General features: G+C 39.5%; 4 protein-coding genes across 5 annotated transcripts; 1 reads left to right on the top strand and 3 right to left on the bottom strand.

Annotated features, from left to right (window-relative positions):
• Positions 1-1033: 1033 nt before the first annotated feature.
• LOC137805034 (glutamine--fructose-6-phosphate aminotransferase [isomerizing] 1) lies at positions 1034-14679 on the bottom strand. Its single transcript, XM_068604683.1, has 19 exons — positions 14600-14679; positions 13362-13469; positions 12712-12819; positions 12485-12607; positions 12309-12367; positions 12088-12222; positions 11941-12002; positions 11778-11857; positions 11585-11693; positions 10675-10838; positions 9471-9566; positions 9055-9152; positions 8710-8830; positions 8219-8376; positions 6816-6930; positions 6275-6402; positions 5849-6016; positions 5264-5425; positions 1034-3054 (listed from the first exon to the last, which is right to left on the bottom strand). Exons 1-19 carry the CDS (start codon positions 14604-14606, stop codon positions 3010-3012), a joined length of 2046 nt encoding a protein of 681 aa, XP_068460784.1. The 5' UTR covers positions 14607-14679; the 3' UTR covers positions 1034-3009.
• An 814-nt stretch (positions 14680-15493) lies between these two features.
• nfu1 (NFU1 iron-sulfur cluster scaffold homolog (S. cerevisiae)) lies at positions 15494-19452 on the bottom strand. The gene is made up of 8 exons (XM_068605210.1): positions 19307-19452; positions 18106-18206; positions 17879-18014; positions 17027-17093; positions 16817-16934; positions 16657-16720; positions 16386-16560; positions 15494-15803 (listed from the first exon to the last, which is right to left on the bottom strand). Exons 1-8 carry the CDS (start codon positions 19363-19365, stop codon positions 15765-15767), a joined length of 759 nt encoding a protein of 252 aa, XP_068461311.1. The 5' UTR covers positions 19366-19452; the 3' UTR covers positions 15494-15764.
• Positions 19420-21988, top strand: cunh9orf78 (chromosome unknown C9orf78 homolog). The gene is made up of 9 exons (XM_068605209.1): positions 19420-19589; positions 19766-19825; positions 19908-19959; positions 20057-20127; positions 20259-20336; positions 20658-20855; positions 20976-21112; positions 21215-21319; positions 21501-21988. The coding sequence occupies exons 1-9, from the start codon at positions 19513-19515 to the stop codon at positions 21596-21598; spliced, it is 876 nt and encodes a 291-aa protein (XP_068461310.1). The 5' UTR covers positions 19420-19512; the 3' UTR covers positions 21599-21988.
• Positions 21989-22052: 64 nt separating this feature from the next.
• On the bottom strand, positions 22053-25311 carry med22 (mediator complex subunit 22). 2 transcript variants are annotated; one of them, XM_068605211.1, is made up of 5 exons: positions 25249-25311; positions 24879-25049; positions 24587-24667; positions 23752-23960; positions 22053-22660 (listed from the first exon to the last, which is right to left on the bottom strand). In XM_068605211.1, the coding sequence occupies exons 2-5, from the start codon at positions 24999-25001 to the stop codon at positions 22477-22479; spliced, it is 597 nt and encodes a 198-aa protein (XP_068461312.1). In that variant the 5' UTR covers positions 25002-25049; positions 25249-25311; the 3' UTR covers positions 22053-22476. The 2 variants fall into 2 exon arrangements, with proteins under 2 accessions (XP_068461312.1, XP_068461313.1); XM_068605212.1 differs by lacking the exon at positions 22053-22660 and having other exon boundaries at positions 22711-23960; positions 24879-25297.
• Between the last annotated feature and the right edge of the window lie 382 nt (positions 25312-25693).

Genomic DNA, 25693 nt, shown 5'->3' with positions numbered 1-25693 from the left:
GTCAGCATGCAGGGACACTTTTTTCATCAGGTAGTGAATTTTTGTCTTGTTGCACAAACTCAATGCGAGATGTCATTGAGTCTATTGCCAGCTTTTGTTTGCCATTGAGAATTACAGCACAGCTGTCTAAAATATACTAACATTACATCAGAGATCATAACTATTGCAGAGACTTCACCCATATAATAAAAAAACAACAATGATTACTAGTGTTATGTTGGGCGCAGTCTTTTTTGTAGATAGATTATCAAAGATATGCTCATGTTTAGATAGTTAGTATTCAAACTAAAACAAGTACGTGGTTAAGATGCCCTTCTTTTAATCAGTGGATCTGTGGTTCAAGGCCTAGCTCCGCTGGTCCATGTTGCTGAGTCCTTTACCCCTAACTGCTCCCTGTTGCTGTGTCTATGGTGTATGTATCAAAACATGTATAAATATTCTGACCCACTATCCTCTGTGCATGGGCTATTTGAGCAAGAGGGTTAAAGTTCAAAGGTGCACTGGTTTGGCCAATTCATTTAATGAATGATGTTGCTTACCCGATTTTTGAATCCTGGGCTCTCATGTGGCATGCACGTGTATCGTTTATCTTTTTATTATTATTTGAGGGAGCCAGATGAAGAGCGTGGTGAGGCCGGGCAGAACACTCAAATAGAACGCGGATCATGTTTTTAATTTTGTTATATTATATTCTCAAATCAGGCATCTCAAGAGGGAGTCTTTTGTTGCTATAATAACCTATTTAAGGAAAACGAACATGAGACATATGTTTTGCCATTAACAATAAACTGACACCAAAACATGCAAGAATTTAGCTCATGCAATTTAGGTTATTCAGCAGAAAGACTCCAGAAACTGAAACGAAGGAGAGAGGCTGAGTAATGACAGGACTACAAAGGAATGTCGAGAACAGCCAATATCAGTTTACATCTGCCCTCTGCTGGAAAACAGAGAAATAGTCAGTGGACAAGACTAAAAACAAAAAAACTTCTCATTTTGCATTGTGTCCTTCAGCGAGAACAGTGTTGACGTTCATATTGAACAATGCAACGGATGTCCCTCTTTTTAATTAAAGTCCCCCAATTTAATGACATAGCAGCGGGCTAATACTGTTTTATATTTGGTCCCCTTTAGAGCTGCAAGAAATAAACATTTGCTGATTTCAGCTTCTAGAAAATTAGAATTTATGATTTTCATAGAATGTACATAAAACTAACCAGGAATTACACTTTTAATATTGTTCATATTTCTACTGTATTTTTTCTCTAATAAAATAAATGACAAGTGGCAAGTGACATTTGCTGACCAGTGGAATCAAGCACAATGTTTGTCAAATTGTCAATTTTTCAAGATGTGCATGCACACCCTGAACTGTATCCTTCTGATTAAATGAGGTTGGACAATTAAAAGGGAAGTTACGTGACACTTTATTGCACCACTCCAACAGTAACCTAACAGATTTTGCTAGGATTCATTGCAGGGTCCAGTTTATGTCCCCAGTCAAGAAATCTAAATCTGCTTCAAGCATGTATGCGTGAGTTACAAAACTACCTGAAACATTGTCCAGTTTTCAAACCCTTTCACTTAGGAGAAGCTCGGGGGCGTACCATGTGATGGACTTAAAAAAGTAAGAGAAGAAAACAAAGACATTTGGATCTCACTCACTCACTCACACTCTCACACACACACACTAATAATTGACATACTGCCATAAAACTGTGTATATTTCCCCCTTTAGACCTTTATACCACACAAGCTACCAGCATCAGTACATGTTTGGCTACAATATAGGATGAACATATAAAATATATGTTTTGGTTTACTGCCAAAGCCATTGCAGATATTTTTGGTTTGACAGTATATTTCCAATGACAGTAACATTCACATTTCAAATCAAAGAGTAACTTCAACATACCAAAAAAACATCACGAAAAGAAAGAAAAAAATAGCTACAAATGGTCCCAATATTGCAGTAGTCGTGCTGGCAAGGTGTGAGTTGGGAACTGGGTGCAACTTCTATTTCAGGTTAGTAACTTCATCTCACTTAAATTATTTCAGTTTATAATTTCAACTAGAGACCTGTAAATCAGCAATGAGGTCAGCATAAGCATCTTTAAATTGTGAACCAATACCTTTTAAGTACCAGTATAAAAGTACAGCGAATGGCCAAAGCAGAAACAGTGTACGGTAACAGAACAATCTTACACTCTAGTGTATGTGGCTTAGTAAACAAGGCCTATTCTGAATACAAAACACTATGTTTATAGAGAAGAACAAGCTTCTGTAACCTACCCAGTCACAATTTTACACAGCAGCATTTATTAACAAGCTTTTCGGTGAGGAAGATGTGTGTCCTCAGAAGAAGAGAGTCAACACGACCAAATTGCACTACAAATACAAAGAAGCGATGACCTGTGGCTTGGAATGATTTAAGACAGTCGCTTACTTCAATTGTGGAGTAAAGACACTTCTAATGATTAGCTGCCAAAGAAAAAAATATCCAAACTAAACTACAAATCATTGCACTAAAAGAAAAAAAAAGAGCCAGTGAGGTCTTCAAAACACAACTTCTGTCAGTTAACGGCTCAAACAGCAGTTCCAAGATGCTCCCAGTGAGACTAACCAGCACAAATAAACATGGAGGGCACAGAATAAACCAAACTGGTTGTCAGTTGTTAGCTTCACAAACCCAGATGATTATAATGATAGTGAAGATGTCAGTGCCAGCCCATACCTTGCCACCACAGACAGAACTGCTTCTCTAAAAATAATAACTGACAATGATGCCAAAAGGTTCATGGAAAATAGAAGTGAGATACACATAATATGCAACAGTGAGATACACAACTGTTGAGTAAAAGATGGCCTTAAAAAGACCCATGACACATAATACATAAACGGGACATTTTTTTTCCTCTTCGTTTCTGCATACAGATGCTCCCTATGCCATCTGTACATCTTGAATGTGCGTCCGCCAGGCTTTTGTTGTTTTGCGATGATTGAGGCGGTTCACTCTACGGTCACAGACTTGGCCAAGTTTCTTGGGCAGTCCACCTGTATTCAAACAGAGGGAAGTCAATTACTACATAACAAACAAACATATGAGTGCACAACAAGTAATAAGAGGTTTCTACCATTGACTAAATACTAAAGTCATGTACCATGTATGATTTAGGCAAATCTTAACAATCAGTGATATGATAGCTTGATGGACTGGGCACCCGCGTGCCCACACCATTTCCTCAGCCGCAGAGTGACAATATCACCAGGGTGCATTGTGACGCTCCGCCTGTGGGGAGACTCGACAACTCTGCCGTAAGGCATCCCGCTGGGGGCGGTGTCATCAAGGATACCTTTGACAACAGATGCGTCCCGATCAGGGTGCTTCAGCCTTACATAAACATTGTGGAGCTCTGGGCAATTTTTTTTTTTCACTATAGGATTTCCAAATATTTCTCCAAGGTTGTTATATCTCAGAGAAGACAACCAACCCTACTGTGGTAGCGTATATCCACTAAGGCGGCACTCACTCACTACAGTTGGACTCTGAAGATAATCATGTGCCGCGCTGCTTTACCCACAGCAAAGTCTACTTTAAGGTCATTCAAGGGGCCAATCCAGCTTTTGTACAAAAGGAAGTGGAGTCAGTGTACGGATGTCCCATACAGGCGCTTTCTGCTTTTCATGGTTTGCAGCCCACACAGAGTATAGAGGCTCATTCCACAAGAAGTATGGTTAGTTCATGAGCGCTGTTGAAGGTAGTTCCAGTACAGGATATTTGTTTTGCAGCAGGCTAAGCCCCACACTTTTGTAAGGTTTTACAGGCTGGCTGTCTCAGGGCCATCCTTGGCACAGGCTGTGCTGAAGACAAACACACTAGAGTCTTAGTGAAAATTGGTTCAACATTATTTGGCTTTGGGAAATTCATGCAATCTGGGATTGGTCTATTTCTCACATAGTGAAACGAACAAAATAACTTTGGATTACTTACAATCAAGCTTCTTTCATAACAGATTGAGGTGTTTTACCATCACATCACTCCTTGCATAAACACAGAAAGAAATTAGTCTAGAATGATTTTTGAGGGGGTCGGTAAAGAATAAGCAGAATAAGCTTGAAGATTGTGTATCGATATGTCATGGTTACAGACGCTTCAAGGCCTAGAGTCTGCCAAAATGATGGATTACGAGCTCACTTTATGAAGAAAAGTACAAAAAATAATTAGGATAAGAATATAAAAATGCTCTTATAGGATTAATATTATTGTGATTATTTTTCACAGTGACCAGTATATGTCAGTGGGGGGCTGTGAGTTATGTGACTACGCCTGCTGTGCTGTTTAATAGCTGATCGCAGCGCGGAGTTACAGTCAAATTATTTTTGCATCCTGTTTGCGTGTTACTTTCTGTCGCCGGCGACAGGCGCCGTACTAAAAGGGTTAAAGTCTATTATCTCTGACACACGGCACCACAAGGCGCATGAAGAGGGGCTAACAGTGAGCTAAGCAGATTTGCTTTCCAGTTTCCATCGCGCCTGTCTCACAAGCAGACTGAGATGCACCACCAGAGTCCACAGGGAATAGTTTCCTGCTACAATCTGTAGCTGTTAGCTCGCAAGCTTGCTGTTAGCTCACAAGCTAACAGCAAGTTATGCAGACCTGCTTTCCAGTTTCGATCATGCATGAGATGCGTTTGCCAGTAGGTCTAAGTGTTACACAGAGTCCACAGGGAATAGTCTCCCGCTATAGATTCTTCTCCTCTCCAAATTAAAGTGTTCTTTTTATATAAGTAAAGTAGCGCAACCAACTTGACAAGGTGCATACAGCGCCACCTAAAGTATGGGAATATGTGTGCACTGTGCCAGGAACACACAGCAGGGATTACACAGCGGCTGTCAATGTTTAGCCAGCAAAGAGAGAGAAGAGAGAGCAACATACAGAGAAACAGAGGTGAGATCTGATTGGATAAAGAGTGTAAAAGCAGCATTCTAACAGCCAGCGGAACAGACAGGAGCTGCTCAATGAGAAAAAAAGCTAATAGGGAAAAATAAATATAATATATGTAGTGTATTCGTGAAAAACAATTAGAAAATAGATCCAACTTTTAATTATTACAAAAATGAACCCACACACAAGATGTGAGAGTACAGAAAAGAATATTTTACATCATTTTTTTGTTTTAAGTGACAGGTGAGGCAATAAATCTCATCTGGTAAAACGATCATGATTATCAGTTACCACTGGGCCTGAAGGGAAAGCACTTACGTCGTAACCTCGGAGAACAGCCAGGTGGAAGGAAAGCAGCTGCAGTGGGATGACGCTCAGGACGCCCTGCAGGCAGTCCACACAGTGAGGAACTTTGATGGTGCGGCTGGAGTTCTTAGCGGTCTCGTAATCGTCTTTGTCACAGATAACGATTGGGCGACCCTGTAAAATCAAACAAAGCAAAACATTTGTCAATCTGGTCCCCAACCTAGATCTTTCTCAGTTGATTCTCACAACTCTTAAATCCACATCTGCCACATGTTATTAACAGCAATGATGTCACACTGGAAAGAGTCCTCCCCTGTATTTAATGAGGTGAAGGATCAGAGGTGTGGCACAGACAAAACTGTGAAAACCATTCAGTGTTCACAAAGTTTAAAATTGAAAGAATTCCAAAATTATTCAAATGTTCTGAATTACAATGATTTTACAAAAAAACAACCTGCTTGTAAAATCAGAGTTTAAAAGGAGACCGAGTTATAAATCGGCAGGGTCAATCACTTGGGGTTCACCACTGTAACAGGATATTTTATCCTTAATATCACAACATTCATATTTTTTCGGGAGGCCGTGTGTAGGTCTTACCTGACGGGCAACAATTTGCTGCAGGGCGTTCTGACATTTGACATAGGTGTGGTCTCTCATGATGATCATGATGACTGGCATGAGTTTGTCCACCAGGGCCAGTGGACCATGTTTCAGTTCTCCAGCCAAGATGCCTTCTGAATGCATGTATGTGATTTCCTTGATTTTCTACACATGATGAAAAACACCCATGAGATTAAAAAAAATAAATAAAAAAAAAATAGTCTTTTAAGACTTTTATTGAAGGCCATTATTCAATAAGGAGAACTGAGATATACACTACAGCCAGGGAAAATAAAAAAAGAAACAATTTTTACAATCTAGTATAACTGGTATAAAGCCCTCCAGAGACAGCTGCCATTATAAAGCAATTGAAAGAAGAAACAAATCAGTCAAAGCTGGTGGAGAATAAGGTTGAATGCTTACCAGTGCTCCTTCCAGGCAGGTAGCATAATGGTAGCCTCTGCCCATGATCAGGACACTCTTCTGTTGGTACAGCTCTGTTGCTAAATTCTGGATCTCATCATCCAAACCGAGGACCTCTTTAATTAGATCTAACAGACATAGCAGAAAAACAGATGGGATTAAATATTTTTGGAAAAGTGGCAAAGAAGAAGTACCATCGTGCAAAATCATGAATAAAATACTGTCATATGCAGGAATGTGGTCTTAGACTCGTAATGTTGAGGAGAGAGTGAGTGGCAGAGTGGCCAGACATTCTTCATTAGTTTACCATTAAGGACATTCCATCATACGATTTAGATCCAGAGAAGCACGCAAGAGCCTACAGCCTAAAGCGCTCTCTTCTTCTGAACCCACCCTCATCACTTAGCTTCCTTTTCCAAGAGGATTGTTTGAACAAACAACAAAAATAAAAAACAGGCTTTAACTATACTTGATCATTGCCCCGAGAGCTGGTTTCGCATCCCTTTACATTGTAAACCAAAATACTTGTCTCTTAATTTACCTGGAAGCACTCTCAGGCCCTGGATTATCTCTCGGCGTCTGGGCTGCATGGAAATCCTGTCATCGCACATCAAGAGTGCAAACATGATCAGGGCCACAAACTGGCTGGTGTAGGCCTGCAGAGCAAAGAAAAGTAGATTGCATGCATTAAAGTTAGCATTATCACAAGTCACATTTTTATACAACAACTGTCTGATGATCCATGCATGAACGTAGAATGGCCACAACTACCACTGGACATTGCTGGTTGTAACCACATTACTCAAGATACAGTATTTTTCCTGTTTTGCAGCTTTATTGGAAATAAATAGTAGCAACCAGATCCTGACTAAAGCCTCTCTTTCAGTGGATTTCTGGAAGTATGTGCTTCTCATCTCCCTATTAGGATAGTAAACTCTTTCTCCAGCTAATGATCTGCACCAGATGAGAAATGAAGAAGAGGTGGGTTTTAGTTCCTTGCCAAGCAACGCTAAAATGCATGCAGTGAAGCAAGAGCTGTTCATACAGGGGAACTTTGTGAAGACACAACATCACAATAGAGAGCAGAGCCTCTGATCATTCTGCAAATGTTACAGCTCACAACCTCAGCCTCCCTCTCCCTCTCTCCTTTTGACAGCATCAAAGTATTTTCTTTCATCGTATTACATGAGTCTTGAATATGATCATAGGAATTGAACTTTTTTTTAAAGTTTAAAAAAATGAATCTAATTAGCATTAAACAAAGAAAGTAGCTGCCAAATGGATTCATTTGAAATAACATAGCAATACAGGTTTTTTTTTTGGGTGTGGATCTTTTGCCCAGCAAGCCAAGTAAAAAATGATGGCATCTCTGAGGCGTGCCTTGGTACACAAGAATCCCTGGCCAAGAATTGGGCCAGAGAGGCTGCGACACGCTCTTTACTAGGTGGGGCTCCAGTAGTCTGAATCCTATCTGGCAAAATCTTTTGGTTTTGAGAAGGGGAGTAGGGTGGTAGAAAAACAAAAAAATCCTAGCTTTACATGAATTAAGATGAGAATATCAGGCTGTCAACTGCCAAAGGGTTCAGATTGGAGGAATATGTGAGCTTCCAGGAGGCAGGACCAGACTGACAATGGAGTTTTCCTCTTGGATTCATTTAGTGGACATTGAGTTCATTTATGAGATGATGCAACAAATTGGTCTACCAAGATCAAAAAGGCAAAAACTTTAAAACAATATTAAATGTCCGATCACAGAATATAAAGGAAACAAGCAAATTAACATTGAAGAAGCTAGAACCACTACATATTCTAAGTCTGGGAAAGAGGAAAACAAAAAGGTTATGCTTTCTTCAGATAAATGGTTAGGTCGCACACAATGCAATGTTTGTAGATAATGTAGACATTTCCCAGATATGGCAGCTTTACATAACAAAACAGGCTCACCTTGGTGCTGGCTACTCCAATCTCAGGCCCGGCATTGATGTGGACTCCGCAGTCGGTCTCCCTGGAGATGGAGCTTCCCACTGTGTTGGTGATGCCCACAGTCAGAGCTCCTCTCTCTTTACAGTAGCGCAGGGCCATGAGGCTGTCTGCAGTCTCCCCTGGATAATTGTTAGTAATAGAAAATTAGAGCGGTTCATGAAATATAACAGTTCTGACAATTCTAAAATATTGATGATTCATTATTCTTTTGCACCATAAAAAAGGACTGATTTGAAACAACTTCACAAAAGAAACCCTAAATATATCACAAAAAAACTCCACACATTTAGAAGACAACAGCAGAACAGATGCAGGAAACTCAAAAAAGGTACTGCACAATTTTGACTTTGCAAAGAACAGACTTAAGATGAACACAAAAAAAGAGAAAGATCAATGGGAACCAGATTGCCCCCCAGGGATGCAAAGTGGAAAAATGGCACCGGCCACCTTACCTGATTGGCTGATGAAGAAGCAGACGTCATCTCGGAAGACGGGCGTGTTCCTGTCCAGGAAGTCGCTGGCCAGCTCCACCATGACAGGCAGCTCAGTTAGCTCCTCCAGCACCTGGCGCGTCTGGGAAAGCAACAGAGCACTGCTCAGCATCATCCTGTTACAACAAGCCAGTGGAGCTCAGATCAAGGAGTGTGTTTGCATGCAAACCTCACACCTTTGTCCACAATACAGACATGATCTACTGTTCTGATGGATTCAATGTGGATAGCAAGACAGATGTGTGTCCATTATGTCCATTTCCATTAAAGAAAAAAAAAGCATTTTGAAAAAAGGTGGCTACTCACCGCTACCCCTGCATGATAGCTGGTTCCACATGCAATAAGGATAAGTCTCCGACACCTCTGGATCTCTTTGATGTGGTCCTTCAGTCCACCCAGTATCACTGAAAAGCAAAATAAACAGCTAACCCATCATTCTGCTTCATTATTTTCCACCGCATTCAAAAAGTGCCAAAAAGAGGACATGAGGGAATGTTTTAAGAAAATGATCATTGACAAGTTACTCTAGAAATTTAGCTGTTTTACATGTGTGTAGCTCAGTAAAATCCACTCAATCACAGTTAAACACTACTTCTTTTAAAAGTAGTGAAATGTAGTGATATGCAAAGAACCAAAATGATCAATATGTTTCTAAATGCATATATGAATATAGTATGTGTAGATGTATTGTTACATCAACGGCCAACTAAAAAAAAACTAACCTGTGTTGTTGTCGAAGTTCATTCTCCCCCTCATTGTATTGAACACAGACTCCGGCTGCTCAAAAATCTCCTTCTGCATGAAGGAGCTGAAGTTGCCTGTGGAGGGAGGATGTCAGGGGAATATTTCCAACAAGTAAATGTCTCTTGAGAACACAATGATGCATTTTTTATAAAGTGTGCCATCTGAGAAGGGTCTTGTTCACACATTAGGAGCATGACAACACAAACCGTAAACTCCTGGAGAAGCAAGAACATCTTTACAACATTTTATGAATAAATCAGGCTTCTCTGGAAGGAGTTACTGTCTTTTTGTTGCTATATTAATCTGACTCAAAGCCACAATGTAAGTAATTCCTTAAATGAAGGAAAACAAACATGAGACATCTGGGAGATAAGTGTTTTACCATTAATAAACTGACACTAAAACATGTGAGCATTTTTCAGCCTGCCGCTGACAGCAATGTAGCTCATGCGATTTAGGTTATTCAGCAGAAAGACTCCAGAAACTGAAGAGAGAGGCTGAGTTATGACAGGACTACAAAGGAATGTCGAGAGCAGCCAATATCAGTTTACATCTGCCCTCTGCTGGATGACAGAGAAAGAGTCAGCGGACAAGACTGAAATAAACTTTTTGACTTTTCATGGAGAAAATATTCAGAAGATGAATAACAAAAATAATGTTCCCCTTAAAATAATAATAGTTTGACAATGAAGAATATGCATGTACTTGCTTTCTATACTCAAGTTATGCGAGAGGATTGATACCTCTCTTATGTCTGTCGGGTAAATATGCCGCTACAGTTAACTCGGCAAAAAAGACACTGAAACTGATCCTCTGAGTAACAGAATCCACTTCCACAAACCTTTTAGTCCCTTTAAAGAAATAGTTCCATATGAGATTTAAAACCAATCAGTAAATTTTTCACTCTATGTGCGAGAGTACAAAGCAAAAACAACTACATAATGCACTATAAATCAACTCAGGCTCAGAGAGGGAAGGTGAGGGTGATAAACTCCTGCAACTCAGCGGTAATTTTAGTGGCAGTGGGATGAGACTGAACCAGAAGAGTTGTAAATAGCTGGATGATAACAAGGATGGCCTTAGGGCTGGATGTAAACAGCTCAGACAGTCTCCTATTAAGATTTACACAATAATGACAGGGTTCATGACACACATTAGATCAAAGACTGGCCTTCCACTCACCCTTCATGATTTGCTGTAGCTCCATCTGCAGGGTTTGGATGGCACGAGCCGGATAGTCTCCTGCTGTGCGCTTTATCCTGTGGATGGACAGCCGGCCTTCCACCACAGCAGCCACATCATCATCCTCCAGGAAGATCACCCGATTTGTATGCTCAATCACTGCACTGTAAAGACGAGAGAGACGGAACAAAAACACCATCAAACCTTTGGTTTATTAGGGCTGTACCCGAATTAGAATCAGATTTGGCTGATCATTACGAAGATCTGAATATTGGCTCCTTTTTTGTGGGATTCAACTCAGCGGATCAGGAAGGTTAGTTCAGAGTGGGAGGATCCACTCATGAGATCTCTTCCCAGCATGCTGGCATCTGCCAGGTGCATTTACCTCTGTGGCCCTGTACTTCGGCCGGCCCTAGATAGGCTTGGAAAGGCCCAGGGTGAAGGAGGCTCCCAGCTTTAGCCGTGAGCTTTAAAGCAATCTTGGCTTGGACCTTGTTGCTTCCCAAGAACTGTGGACTTAGCAACTGTCAACTGGGGTGGACTGTCCTCAGTGGGTGTGTGAGGTGATATCTGCAACCCACCAGACCCGTGTCTAAACACAGACCCAGTCATGTTAACCACGCTTTTGTGGGTGTGATTTTTCTTTCGAAGTCATCGCCCCTCATATCTATATAACAAATGTGTGTATGTTTAAATTTTTTTACAATATAATTTCTTCATAGATCCAGCCTCTAAAATAAGACGACCTGACAAGTCGACTGAGAGAGCACTAATGAATAATTTGATTAAACAAATTTCAGGCGGCAGCCTTTACCCTGCACAGATGAAGGTAAGACACATGCAATTGGGGAGGATGGAAAATCTTTGAATGCCAGAAAAAGTGGATGCAGAGATCCAGGAATCGGCTTACCTTGCATCAGAGGCAAAGTAATACTCTACAGATTTCTCATCCACGGGGAACAAGCAGGTGTCCTGGTCCACCCTGGGTATGGTACTGCAGCCCTTCTTCTCTTTCGCGCCTGAGAGAAAAAATGACTGTAGTCACACTTTTGGCAATCAAACATGGACAAAAATCAGACTAAAAACTGAAGTTTGAAACTTACAGGAGCGGTAGAGCACAGGAATATGATCCGTGGACAGCTTGTGATCACTCCTCACTCCCATCAGCAGAGGACTTCCCCTCCTGCACAGCACAATATTTATAAATCAACAATACTTTAATCTGTAATAACTAACAACAGTTTGACAACATCAGTAAGAGTGTACCTCGTGCCAACCGCCTCTCCAGGGTAGTGAACACTTTTGAAGACCAGAGCAAAAGCTCCCTCCTGGCAGTTAGAAGAACAAACTCAGACAGACTCTTTTATCTGTTAATCATTTCAGGAACAGGAGCATGCATGAGTAGGTCCTTACCAGCTGCTGAGTCACCCGTTCCACCAGCGTAGCAAAACTGATGTCATCATTCTCCCGGTTGTCAAACATGTACTTCACGAGCTTGGCAATGGTCTCTGTGTCAGTCTCTGACTCAAACTCATAGCCTTTGCTTTCCTGTGGAGATGGAAAGAGAGTTAGTCATGTCTTTTGGTAGAGTAATGAAAACGTGTTTAAAGTTTATGATAAATATATTTGCTCACCAAGAATTTCCTCAGGTCTTTGTAGTTGGTGATAATGCCATTGTGAATGACAATGAACTCTGCAGATCAGAAAGATTGTCAAAAAAAAAACTTTACGAAATAAGATACCTGCAACCAGGTCTAAAGGGGATTGAGCTGTTGGCTGTGTGTTGTAAGCATTTTAAAACAAAACTGACCATTAGTCTTGTCAGAGCGATGTGGATGGCTATTAACTGGACTTGGTACACCGTGGGTAGCCCACCGGGTGTGAGCAATGCCGAGATGAACATCAAACTCCACATCCAGGTCAATATCCTGCTCTGAAGGCCAACATATACAATATTCAGTATCCCATAGTATACAGAATGACAAATGGACAAGGCATCCTTTGTTAATGGTTGATTAATGGCACTAAGTGGCTTACTGTTTATCTCCTCATCAAGAGCCTTCACTTTTCCACGTTGCTTGATCAGTTGGATGGACTTCGCATTCGACTCCCAGTCCTTGCCATCGCCACCATCTATTCCCACACCTAACAAAATACAATAAAAAATATATAAATTGCATGTGACATACTGTATGTGTGTATGTGTACTGTATCTGTACTGTAACGTGCTATTACTTTACAAGTGATGTCGGTTTTTAGTGGTCAAATGTTAGAACTGAATTTCAAGATAACTACACTCCACTATCATATGGAAAACAACTTTAAGACATGCATAAAACGCAAATTAACTTCACATAATAAATTAGTTGCATTAGTGCTGCAGTAAGTCTTGCACAGCAACACGGTAATGGCTGTTCAACTATTCACAAAGAACATCGGTCTTTCTTTGTGTTCCTAAAACATTCTTAACAAAAATAAATAAACAACACATCAAGTGTGACTGATAAGACGATTCTAATACTGCATTAATTGTTGGATTATAATGGACACACTGTAAATGTCATCAACAAATTGGTGGCATTTTCGGAATAACTGTTCTGCAGACAGACAGTCAAAGAAATAGGCCTAATGATATTGTGTGTGTGTGTGTGTGTGTGTGTGTTAAAAGCCTTTTTCATCTCTCTCACCAGCTGAGTCGTAGCCTCTGTACTCCAGACGGTGCAGACCTTTGAGGAGGATCTCAAGGATCTCACGGCGACTCCTTGGCACTTGGTAGTTGAGATAGGCAAAGATTCCTGGGAAGAGGAAGGCACAACATTTCAAGATTCAGAATTGTGTTTGTTGATTATGAATATCTGCCCTGTTATATATATATATATATATATATATATATATATATATATATATATATATATATATATATATATATATATATATATATATTTGTTGTTAATTAGTCAAAGGGAAGCAAGAAATACAGCCTTGTTAAACAGCTAAGCACGAACAAATCAACAAATATAGAGCCAGAAGTCAGGTTGGTTCAATAGAGCATTCATTCAGAACAGCAGGTGTTGAGGGAATGCAGTGAGGAGGAAATTGGAAAGGAGAAGTGGAGTGGAGCATTTTTTTTGACCAATCGCTGCTTCTCTTTATATTAATAGAGACGCATTTGTTTGTGTATCCTAAGAATACCAACTAAAATTAGTCTGTATGTTTTGATAGGCGTAATCAGAGATTATAGTGACAGTGATGGGAGACAGAGACGCCTCAGTGAACAGATCATGAACAGGCCAGACAACGTGGCACAAAGACAGATACAAGCATGGCATCTCCACTACTAATCTTGGCAAAGGGAATATTGTCTTAGGTGCATTTAATACAAGTCCAACGTTAGTGCACGATTGTTATATCAATGCCTATATGGCCACTTCTTGTAACACTTTAAATTTTAAAATACAAACTGTATTAATGACTTCAATCAATGGAAATATTAACAAAACGCCAACACATTTACCGCTAAAGCTTAAAATCAGAGTGATAGAGGTTTAGTGGGACGTAAAAAGTTTCCCCATGGACGTCACAAGATGCGTGAGCAGGAAGCATCACTCTACCGTCACTCACAGAAATCGACTTGCGAACAGTGCTTAAACATTGTTAACTTCAAATATATATAAGGCGTGTCACGTTAACGTTACGGTACTGGAACAGCGGTTGCTGAATAATTGGCTCGCTGACAGCATCAGCAGCACCAGCTCACGGTGGCTAACTTAGGTTAGCCTCCCATAGCTAGTTTCAGCTGACTAACGTTAGCTCCTCTAACCTAACAACCAGAGCGGTATTCCAGACTGCTGCTCTGGTAAATATGGAATCAGGTACTGGTACTTCAAACTAAACGACATATATGTAAAATGTGTTCAGTACTCACCACACATGTCTACAGTTCGGCCGCCAGTTACAGCTGCTTGGTTAGCCTGTCATATATTGACCTCGCCTCCTCTGTTTTCATTGACGCAGAGCCAACCACCTTCTTTGATGGCGCATTCTGATTGGTCGAGTGGCCAGTCAGTCATGTTACACCAGTCTGTTGCGCATTGGCTTCACTCGGTCGAACCGGAGGTGGCCGCCTGCTCTCTACTCAGGCCCTCCTGACGTGGCATCAGGATGCAGATCCGTGGACTGGGCAACAAGCAAAACCTGCTTCTGCAAATCAGCCCACCTAAAGTCAACATTACTAAGCACAGGTTGGCCTGTTCCCCCTGTCAATTGCAAATCAATGTCGAATCTTGTAAAACAATGCAAGACTATTGCCCGCCGATTAGGTTATACAAATACTACTTTATCTCCTCCACACACCTTTTTGAATTTTTGGACAGGTCACCAAAATTCTTTTAATGTTTTCAAACCCTGAGGGTGCAAAATCGTAGTTACAGCCCTGTCAGTAATCTCTAAAATTACTTAACATATTACATATATTTGTAATGACTGCTCTTTGAGTTTGTCAAAGTATTTCTACATGGAAAATTACATAGATACATACATGTACAGTGTATATGTACAGTATATATATATATATATATATATATATATATATATATATATATATATATATATATATATACATACATACATACATACACACACACACACACACACAAACATACATAGATGAATGTATGTGTTGGTATATATGCCATTCAATAATGGCTAATACATATAGTGTAGTGTGATTATGATACATTACAAAGTTACGTTATGCCATATTGTGATAATGTCATTAGATTAAGAGGCAGGACTGTCCTAATATATTTCAACACTTTATTTATATACATACATTATATGTTTTGAATAGTGACTGATTCAAAAGGTGTAACAATGTGAAATAAATACAATTTATTGCAGCTCTATAGTCATCAGTTTGTATTTCTGAGCTCTTTAGTCCCCCTTTTGAAGATAATTGTCACCAAATCATAGATATCCTCTATATTAATGATGATGACAGCTATGCTATACACAAGCTAAATTCATTACAACTATGGCTTGCAGTAAAGAAGGTGGCCGAGGGAGGAATGCGTAAATGGTTTCAGTGCCGTTCAAACTTGAGCAGACTCCTCCTCGTCTTCGTCCTTCACCTGAGGAAAAAAAATAACAAGGTCTGTTAATACTTTAAAGTAGCACAAACATTTCCCATCACATAATGCTGATCTAAACTTCCAGAAGCACACATCTAATATTTCCAAGACTACCATTTATCATCTTAGAAATATATCTGAAGTTAGATGGTTCCTGTCACAGTAAGATTCGATAAAGCTGTTTAATGCATTATTTTCCAGGACACTATATTACTTTAATGCGGTTTCTTCGTTTAATAAACTCAGTGTGTATTAGTGATAACCAAAAGATATTTTAACTTCTCTTCACTGGCTCTCATTAAAATAAATAATAGATTTTAAAATACTTATATACCTAATTATAAGATTATGCTTCATTTATAAATGGTATAATTACTTCCTAAATTGTTGAAGACAGCTACAATTATGAGTAATGACAAGGCATGTCCCATAATAAACAGCTATTCAATCATAAAAAGGTAATACAAAATACAGTTCTTAAACAAGTGACAAAATTACAACATAAAACATGTTTTTAAAGTCTTGGCTGCTCTGAAATGTATCTAGCATGTTAAATACATATTATCTGGCAGAAAAACAAACCTGCTCCACTGATTCAACTTCAGGGACGTAAAACTGCAGCATGTTTTGGATTCCACTCTTCAAAGTAACCATGGAACTGGGACAACTGGTGCAAGAGCCCTGCAGCTTCAGTTTTACTATGCCGTCCTCAAACCCACGATACACAATATCACCTCCATCCTCCTGCACTGTTGGCCTGAGGAAAAAAAACATTGATAAGTGTAGAGAAAGTACAGAAAGCTGTGTTAACATGAAACCGATGCAGATATAATATTAGATTGCATCTCCACACCTTATTCGAGTATCCAGAAGTTCTTTTATCATAGCAACTACTTCATCGTCATCATCTGATGGTGCTGAAAAGACAAGTGAAATTGTCTTGGCATTCAGAAACAGTTTGCCAATTCTGTGTTTTTCAGTGTTTTTCCCGGACACGTGATATAAATCCTTACCTGTATCTGCACTAGGTGTGCTTTCCTCATTGACCACAGGAAGTCCAGAAGTGAAAAAGTCCATAATGGCAGCAAATACATCAGGCTTGATAACTTTCCATTCCATGTTTTCATCAGACTAAACAGAGACAGAAATGAAACATGATATTCTAAGCAATGACAATATATTGTGCTTCACTTTGAGGTTCATGTAAACTTGACCTGGTTTACCTTTGATATGGTGATAAAGTCGGGGCCCAGAAAGACACTCTTGACTCCCTCAATCCTAAATAGTTGTCTGAAGACAACACAGAACGTTACTGATTTCTTTTACATTTGGAATGAAATACAAGGTTATTCGACACTTAAAACGTTGAAAAGTATTAAAACATTAAAAAACAAGGCTATACGTCCCAAACCAATAGTTGACACACACACACACACACACACACACACACACACACACACACACACACACACACACACACACACACACACACACACACACACACATAGCTATTTACCTTTTATCAAAATCTAACATTTTATGCTCTCAATGTTGTGACAAATATTCCCCTGTGGTATTGAATATGAAAAAAAAATTCAAGTGTTAATACCTAAGTAACAATTTCAGTATCATGATAACATTACAATGGTACAAAAAAAAACCATCAACTTAACAGACGATTACAAAATGATTATATATAATAATAATAATAATAAATAAATTCAAACAGCAGAGTATATTCCACTTCTAATCTAATATTTTATTTATTACAGCACCATACGGTATGTCTGTGTAGAGCTCCTATTTCCTGTAAAGTCACAAAACGGCCGCAGCTTCTTCTTTTTTTCTGTCAGCGGACTATTTTAAAGGCTTTTTTTTTTTAAATGATATGAAATAACACAAGTATTAGAACTCAATTGGGGTTCATATGACCACTTAAACACAGGGAACAAGAGGTACGTGCCCATATATGGGTCCTTTGGTTTGTTTTTCCTGCTAATGTGTTTCAAAATGCCTGCTGTGAAATCAATGTATTACTCTCCATTCAGAAACCTGATATTTAGGAAGTTATATACCTGGCTAAGGGTGAGCAGTGAGCGTCCCGAGGGCCTGCAAAATTCATAGTCCCTGATTCAAGAACTGTGCGGCCAGGCAGAAACTTTAGGCTGTTTGGATTTGGTGTGTCCTGGGTCTGCACAAACATTGTCCTTCCTGGAAGGAGACAAAACATACAGACAATAATTAAGTCATATATAGTGTTTTTCAAGTTAGACAGCTATAAGGATGCTGCATACATACACACCAGGAACAACCCAATGGGGGTGTTGTGGCCATCTGTTTGGGACTGCTGTGTTGTGTGAAGGCCAGTGTAATCCAGCGCTCTGATAGCCACTGACTGCGAGACTGACACACCACAAAAGAGAGATTAAAAGTGTTACTACACCAAAAATTGCACTTTAGTAAAAAAATATATGCTGCTAAAGACTGCATAATAAGTGCTCATGCAGGCCTGTTTCCTCCCTACCAAGTGGAGCGCAGTTACAGATTTAAAGAGGAATCAGTTGTGGAAAAATATTTTACTCAAAGCCTTTTGTGAACATGCAATTCCTTTGTAGCGAGAGTAAGGGCATTATATAAACTAACACTGCAAGGATTCATGCAGTACATATGTTATTTAATTATGTATTTGTGTCCTTAAAAATAGGATACAACATACATGTCTGTGTTTGACTAAATCATATAAATAGGATTTTATTATAAAGCACCTTTAAATTAAGAATGTTATGAATACTGGCATCCAGATATGCACCATGGGATATAGATGCTTATATTTCTGTCGCCTCAAATTGCATGTGTCAAAATGGTGATCACTTCTGGAAGTTACTCAATTACCTTTTATTAAAACAATTACAAGAAAAACACAGCTTCACATCAGACACGGGACACTGTGCATACAACTGGCATAGTAAAGTAACTAGGAAAAACATCATTTGAAAGAATGTTTACATGCAATCACGTTTATTTTCTAACAAAACAACTCCAATTATGAAATCAAAGCTACACTGAAGAGTTCAGTAGGAGACAAGATCTCCATCCGCTCGAGTATTTGTGGCAGCTTGCTATTTCCTCACAGAGCCCATGAAACCAGACTGAATTTAAGCACTATAGTTTGACTTAAAGGGGGCGTGTTTAATTATATACGTAGCGTTCATGTTGTTGGACAGACTGACATGTTTATAGTACGGCATTAGTTGAAGAAACACACTTTGAGAACTGTCTGACTCATATTTTAGGAGTTAAAACAGTAAAAGTGCTGTTAAGATACATTACGCAGCTCTAATAAGTAATACTCCTTGTGCGTCACACTGCAACTTAGCTAGCTGTTAGCTAGCTGTTAATAATTAACATTTCTGCTACGTGAGAGGTAGATGCATTTGTGTAAGCATCAAACACATAAAATGAGAGGACACCGCACTTTCACCACAGAAGACAGTTAAACTTACGGACGTGAAATCCTTGTTGAAATACCCAACAACCTGCCGACCTGCCTGTAAGTCGCCATGTTTGTTTTGGTAACTTACAACCTGGAAGTAGTCTCTTTTGTCTGCAGAAGTGACGTATATTATTGTGCGTTTGCTGTAGTTCATCCCTATTACGTTCAACAATCTGCTACCGTTTAGCTCAGCTATAACCTTAAGCTGCATTAAATATGCCGTGTGGAAAAAATTTCAGGCGGAGAAGGGACTCGTCCGATGTCGAGGAGGATGAGACAACTAAAGAAGTCAGGTAAAATACTGAGATATTAGCGGACGTTGGATTAACATTATGCTAGCTAAATTAGCCAACAGCGGCGTCCCTTTTAAAACCAGTAACTTCATATGTATTAACGGACTTTATGTTTTATTGTTTTGTTTCATGCCATTTAATACGTGTATGTATACATGTATTTTTTGTTTTTTTAGATCAAAAGTGGAAGAGGCGAAAGAGCTACAGAGTTTGCGGAAACGACAGACCGGAGTCAGGTAACGTGAACGTTAACCTTGCAATGCTGCTTTCAATTGACTTATGAAACATGTGGTATATAAATCTTTCCTTTTTGTTTAGTGTGACCGCCCTGTTGGTTGGGGAGAAACTGCCGCCAGATGTAGAAATTGATGTGAGTGACCATTTTACAATATGTATGTATGGATTAACTCAAACATATGTGTTTATTTGTCTCGTTCATTGTTCTTAAAATTCAACACCTCTTATAGAATGACCCTTTCAAACTGAAGACTGGAGGAGTGGTCGACATGAAGAAAGCCAAAGATAGGAATAGGGACATGTAAGTTAATGAGATACTGTTTCAATCATTTTGTCTCGATGTGATCAACATATTGCATTTGCTCTAGTATGTTATTGCAAGTGTGTCATCACATCTAACACCGACTGATTTGACCTCTGTTTCACATGCAGGACAGAGGAGGAGACTGACTTAAATCTTGGAACTTCCTTTTCTGCTGAGACTAACAGAAGAGATGAAGATGCGGACATGTATATCTATTTTTTTTTCTTTTCTTCATTTGTGAGATACACACATGTACTCACTTTATTTTGCACTAAGTTAGCTGAAAGGTTCATCCCAATCACAACCTCAACCAGAGCACCTATTTCTTAATTTGGTTTTGATGGCAAGATCAACACCTGCTTTATGAAAGATTAAGGAATTTCCTGCAATTGTCTGTAATCTAAAATTACAAAATATACAAGATTGACATCCACAACATTTTGTACAGTTACGGATACTCAGTTATTTACAATGGGCTTCGTTAACATTTTTTAAAATCTTTTTCTTTCATAAATCTACCTTCACAGGATGAAATATATTGAGACAGAACTGAAAAAGAAAAAGGGGTTGGTGGAAGCAGAAGAACTGAAAGTTAAGGTGAAAAATGCAGAGGACCACCTGTATGAGCTTCCTGAGAGCATCAATGTCAATTCTGCCAAGAAGACAGAGGAGATGTTGTCCAATCAGATGCTGAGTGGGATCCCTGAAGTCGATCTCGGCATTGAGTACGTATAGAATATTCTCAAAATGATCCTTTGAGTCATTATTGGCCACATGGCAGTGACTAGGTAAGAGACAGGATACAACGGCTACTGACCGCCTGCTTCTGTGATTTTATTTTCCAGTGCAAAGATAAAGAACATTATCCAGACAGAAGATGCAAAAGCCAAGCTTCTAGCAGAACAAAGAAACAAGAAAAAAGACCAAGGCACATCATTTGTACCTACCAACATCGCTGTCAACTATGTCCAACACAACCGCTGTGAGTTCTGTCAATCTGTCAACATTGGGTTTTAAATAGTGAGAGCACTCCAGAAGGTAATAAGGTGAAATGTTGGTTAAATATATACATTTCTTTTATCAGTCTATCACGAGGATGTGAATGCACCACAGAGGCATCACAGACACCGAGAAGAACCCAAAGCAAGGCCGCTGCGTGTAGGAGACACTGAGAAACCGGGACCAGAGGGTAAGAGACTGTTCCTTCTTGTATACCAACTCAGTAACAATAGTCTGTGGAATTCTGCTATGATTGGTGTAAGCATACTTAAACAGCAGCCTTCAGGCCAATTGTTTATACAAATACTATAACATTTCCCCAGTGCTCTTCTAAAACATAACCTGATGTATACCTTCTTATGTGCCTCTAGTTTCAACACCAGCCAACTTCCGCAAACGTCCAAACAGCGAAAAGGCCACAGATGACTACCATTATGAGAAGTTTAAGAAGATGAATCGGCGATATTGAGGAGCTGGGTGTTGTGTTTTTCCCAAGAATAATTTACTCTTGAAACTTATCTTTATAAAGATTGAAGCCTCCCGACGAGCCATGGAGATAATTTGCAGACTGATTTTCTCAAACAACTGTTAAAAGGAGGACTCCCAAGCCTGTGTAGTGCGTTGTAAATAGTCTAAAGAACTTACCTAACAGTACTTATGCTTTTTGAGGTAATGCTTAAGGATATCGCCACATTGAGGAAATCACATGGCTTAAATGGCTCAGCATTGTCTAATAGGAAAAGCAAAATGTTAAATTGAGTGATTTTCCTGCTCTAAATTGCGAACAATTTGCTTTTTATTCTGTTAAATGTTTACTTTAAGTTGTATACTTGTTTTCATGGCTTTTTCAAAGGAATAAAAAAAAGAAGTAAAACTACATGTTTTTTTAAAAGGTCTTTTAATGTGACCAGTGCTTAAAAGTAAAAAAACATACATATACTCATTCAAAGTCAGACTTAAAAATATGAAACAAAATGTATACTGGTAATTAACTGCTGCAAAGGTACTTTAACAAAAGGTTATCTGCATGTTTTTCTGAACTTCAATATGCAGTTTATAAAATCAATGTATGCAGGTTCATAAATCAATTTGAAAGTCATTTAAAACGACGGGAATGTTACATCCAATATTACACAAGCCCTTATTCGGATTCTAAAGACTTTCCAGATTTTTGTTTAGTACAGTTTATTTCATTCTTTTGCTATTACTGCTTTTGCAAAATCGTTAATGCCAAAGTCTACTTTTTAGTCTGATATTACAGTGACCTAATCAAAAACTAATTCACAATGTGTAACAGAAACTAAATTGGCCAAACCACCGACGTACAAACTCAGAGTCCTCTTCATCTCACAGTTTCTCTATAGAGGATGTCCCGTGTCCATTGAGGTGGTTTGTCTCCTGAGAAGGAGGTCCCTCCACGTCCTCTCGGTCGCCCTGGGTAGAGCTGCAGCTGCTGCCTGGCGAGGCCCAACTGTCTCGTCTGTGGTAGGCCTCGTACAGTGGCAGATCGGTGCTGTCCCACTGACTGTAGCTTTGCAGAGCGGAAACCAGTAGGAGGCAAAGAATCAGCGCAGCACAGAAAGAGAGGAGCAGACAAGAGCGGCAGGTCAGAATAAGCACATTCATCCACAGAGAAGCATGTGAAAGGCACACATACAACAGAAGCATGGAAGTTATGCAGAAGCAATGGAAACTGGATGAAGCGGTATATTAATTGGATACTGTGGTCAGTGGTGCCACTTATCACCTGTTGATTATAAGTCCAGCAAAAAAATGTGATTAGTTGCTGATGGAGGAGAAAGCAGAGTGAGTGCAGTGAGGAAGGCAGGCCCACACCCAGCATGCTCCAAACAGGACTGAAAGACACTGAAGACTTTCTCACAGAAAACAAGACACACTACGACAGTGTTTGTCTACTTTATTTCTTAATCATTTGGGTTCTAATGGAACAGCTGGGACACACTGGTATACAAGTGCAACCACACGTGTGATCGATATCGGCTGCACAATTACAGCATGAGTCATTTATGGTCTTAAGGACGGAATCATTTAAACATGATTACCTAACTGCTTTTACCAACAAAAATATCTACTAGAGAAACTTTCAGATTTAAACTCAAATACATAACTGCAAGAGTTGTGTCTAATTTTACAGTTTAAACCAAGCATTCCTCAACAGTCATCCCTACAACCTACCTTTAATTTATTATTTGAATATTACATATAAATAATATTGAATAAAATGAATGATACATCTATTAAATATATACTAATATTCGGATAAAGCCTTCTGAGAATTCAATGCAGTTTACTAATGCAACTGTTTGAAAGCCAAAGGTACATGTTGAACTGGTTGTTCAAGAGCTGGATACATTTACAAAGTTGATATTCAGTTGAATTTCCCTTTAATGCAGAAATCCTTAACTTTGGCCAAATATGACAAATGTCAGAGAGCAGAAAACCTCAAGGCACTAATCAAAAATGTAACTTAGCAAGATGCTCTCCATCCCAATGACCCTTAGCAATGATCTGTGTTGATGAATGGTGAATGTGAGACAGTACATGGAGCGGGGCATGGGACAAGAGAGGGGCGGTGAGATGGGGCAATGAGCCTACTTGTACCTGGAGGAGTAATATTCTTCCTCTAGCTCATACAGGTCGATGGCGATCTCGTCACGAAGCGAGGTAAGTTTCTTGTCACACTCCTCCTGCAGCGAGCGGAGCTGCTGGTTTTGGAGGCTGATGGCGTCGTTTACTGAGGGAAAGTCGTTTAGGATCAGGAACTGCTTAAGATCGGACACCAGCTTCATCAGGGACTCGCCAGCTCGTACCTGATACAACAACACAGAAGTGGGAAAATTAATCATGCATTTCCTTTTATTTTTTTAAAAAGATTTCTTCAGTTAACAAAAAACCCTGCAGTCCTACCAGTTAGTCAGCAAGTGCAATTAATGCGGTGGAGCCATACTTTACTCAAACCATGTTTTAAAATCGTTGTATACATTCATTGAGAAACCAGCAAACCCCCAAAGAGATCCTTGTCTAATAGTGGCTGTGAGAGATCTTGTGTGCTTGCTTCTTAATGCATTTACTTTAGAAGGTAACAAAACAACAACTTCAGAGTAAGACTACAAGTAGAAGTGTTTTCATTCAGTTTTCACACAATACAATAAGCATACACAGTATATACAATATGAATGAAAGGTTTCAGGCAGAAGCACCGTGCTTATATAGGCCAAATGTACATTTGAATTGATACAATAATGATACAATTTAATGTGATGTATTGGAAGTTACATGATCATGTTACATTGAGTCTAAAGTTTTAACAGAAATAACTGACTTTTCCTTAACAGTCTCATCTTTCCTCTCCCTACAAAATAAAATACTAATAAGATACCTACAAAACACTGAGTACTTACATATTCTGCACAACTGTGCGTTGTACAATACTTACAATGTTGGCTGCTCTCACGTGCATCTCATAATGGTCCTGCTCTGCTTGGGTTGCTCTGGACACCTGCGTCTCATCCTCTATCTGGAGAGAGCAGACAGAGTATCACACATACTCGTGTGTTTGGAGGACGAAGGGGAACCACATTAAGAGAGGAAAGGACAAGGAGCGGGTGTGATGCTGCAGGGATATATGCGAGTCATATAGCTCTCAACCAGAAGTTAAACACATAAAACACGTGCAAATGAGCAGAGGAAGTAGCAACGTTAGCGAGAGAAACGATGCATTTAAGTACCTTTGCTGTTTTGATAATTTCAGTTAGGTTGTCCAGGATGGACCTGATGTCGTCTTTCAGCCTCTTGTTGTAGTTCTGCAGCAGAGACTCTTTGCTCTGAGGGAGCACCCTCTGAGTCGCCATCGGGCTCAGGAAAAGGGCGACACGGCGCAGGTTACCTGTCCACGTCACCTGTCCACGTCACGCACAGATCCGTTCAGTTCGTGAGATTTGTCATAGAAACGAGTGAGAAGCTAGCCGGCTAGCATGAAAAGGCGCGTGCTTTCATGACAGAAACGGATTAATGTGCAGCTGACGTAGTTTTTTATAGCGGCGCCGCTGCATAAATATCTATATTACACGCCCTGTAGTGGATATAGCTTATTCTTACCGCACTTTGAAACACAATGGAGTTACTGTGAAAATGAGACCCGCGTTCACTCTTCTTCTCAATATTTACTGACGCGACATCCGGTGAGTCTGTGCGTCAGCGCCCTCTAGTGGAACAATACTCTCGTCTTACTTTCCCTGCCCATTATGGAACAAATGGACACATATTTAAGATCTCCAGAGGATGGTAAATGGTCTAAAAAGTAGAGTGTGAAACACGAAAATGTAGTGGAATACAGGTATACATTAGACTCGAATAGTCTCAAGCACAGTACTAAATATATTATATATACATACTTTATTCATCCCCGAGTGGAAATGAGTTTGTCATAGCAGCAGCAGCTTAGATAAACATACAAAAATAACGGATGAAAGATGCTTAATATATACAGTAAATCTCAAAATGTTCAACAAAACAGCAGAGTGTATTATTTAAGAAATTACAT

Source organism: Clinocottus analis, unplaced genomic scaffold (genome assembly GCF_023055335.1).
Source record: "Clinocottus analis isolate CAN_PGR_092001 unplaced genomic scaffold, fCliAna1.0.p SCAF_7, whole genome shotgun sequence".
Lineage (NCBI taxonomy): Eukaryota > Metazoa > Chordata > Actinopteri > Perciformes > Cottidae > Clinocottus > Clinocottus analis.
Note: the sequence above shows the minus strand (reverse complement) of the source record. Positions and strands in the feature narration are given on the sequence as shown.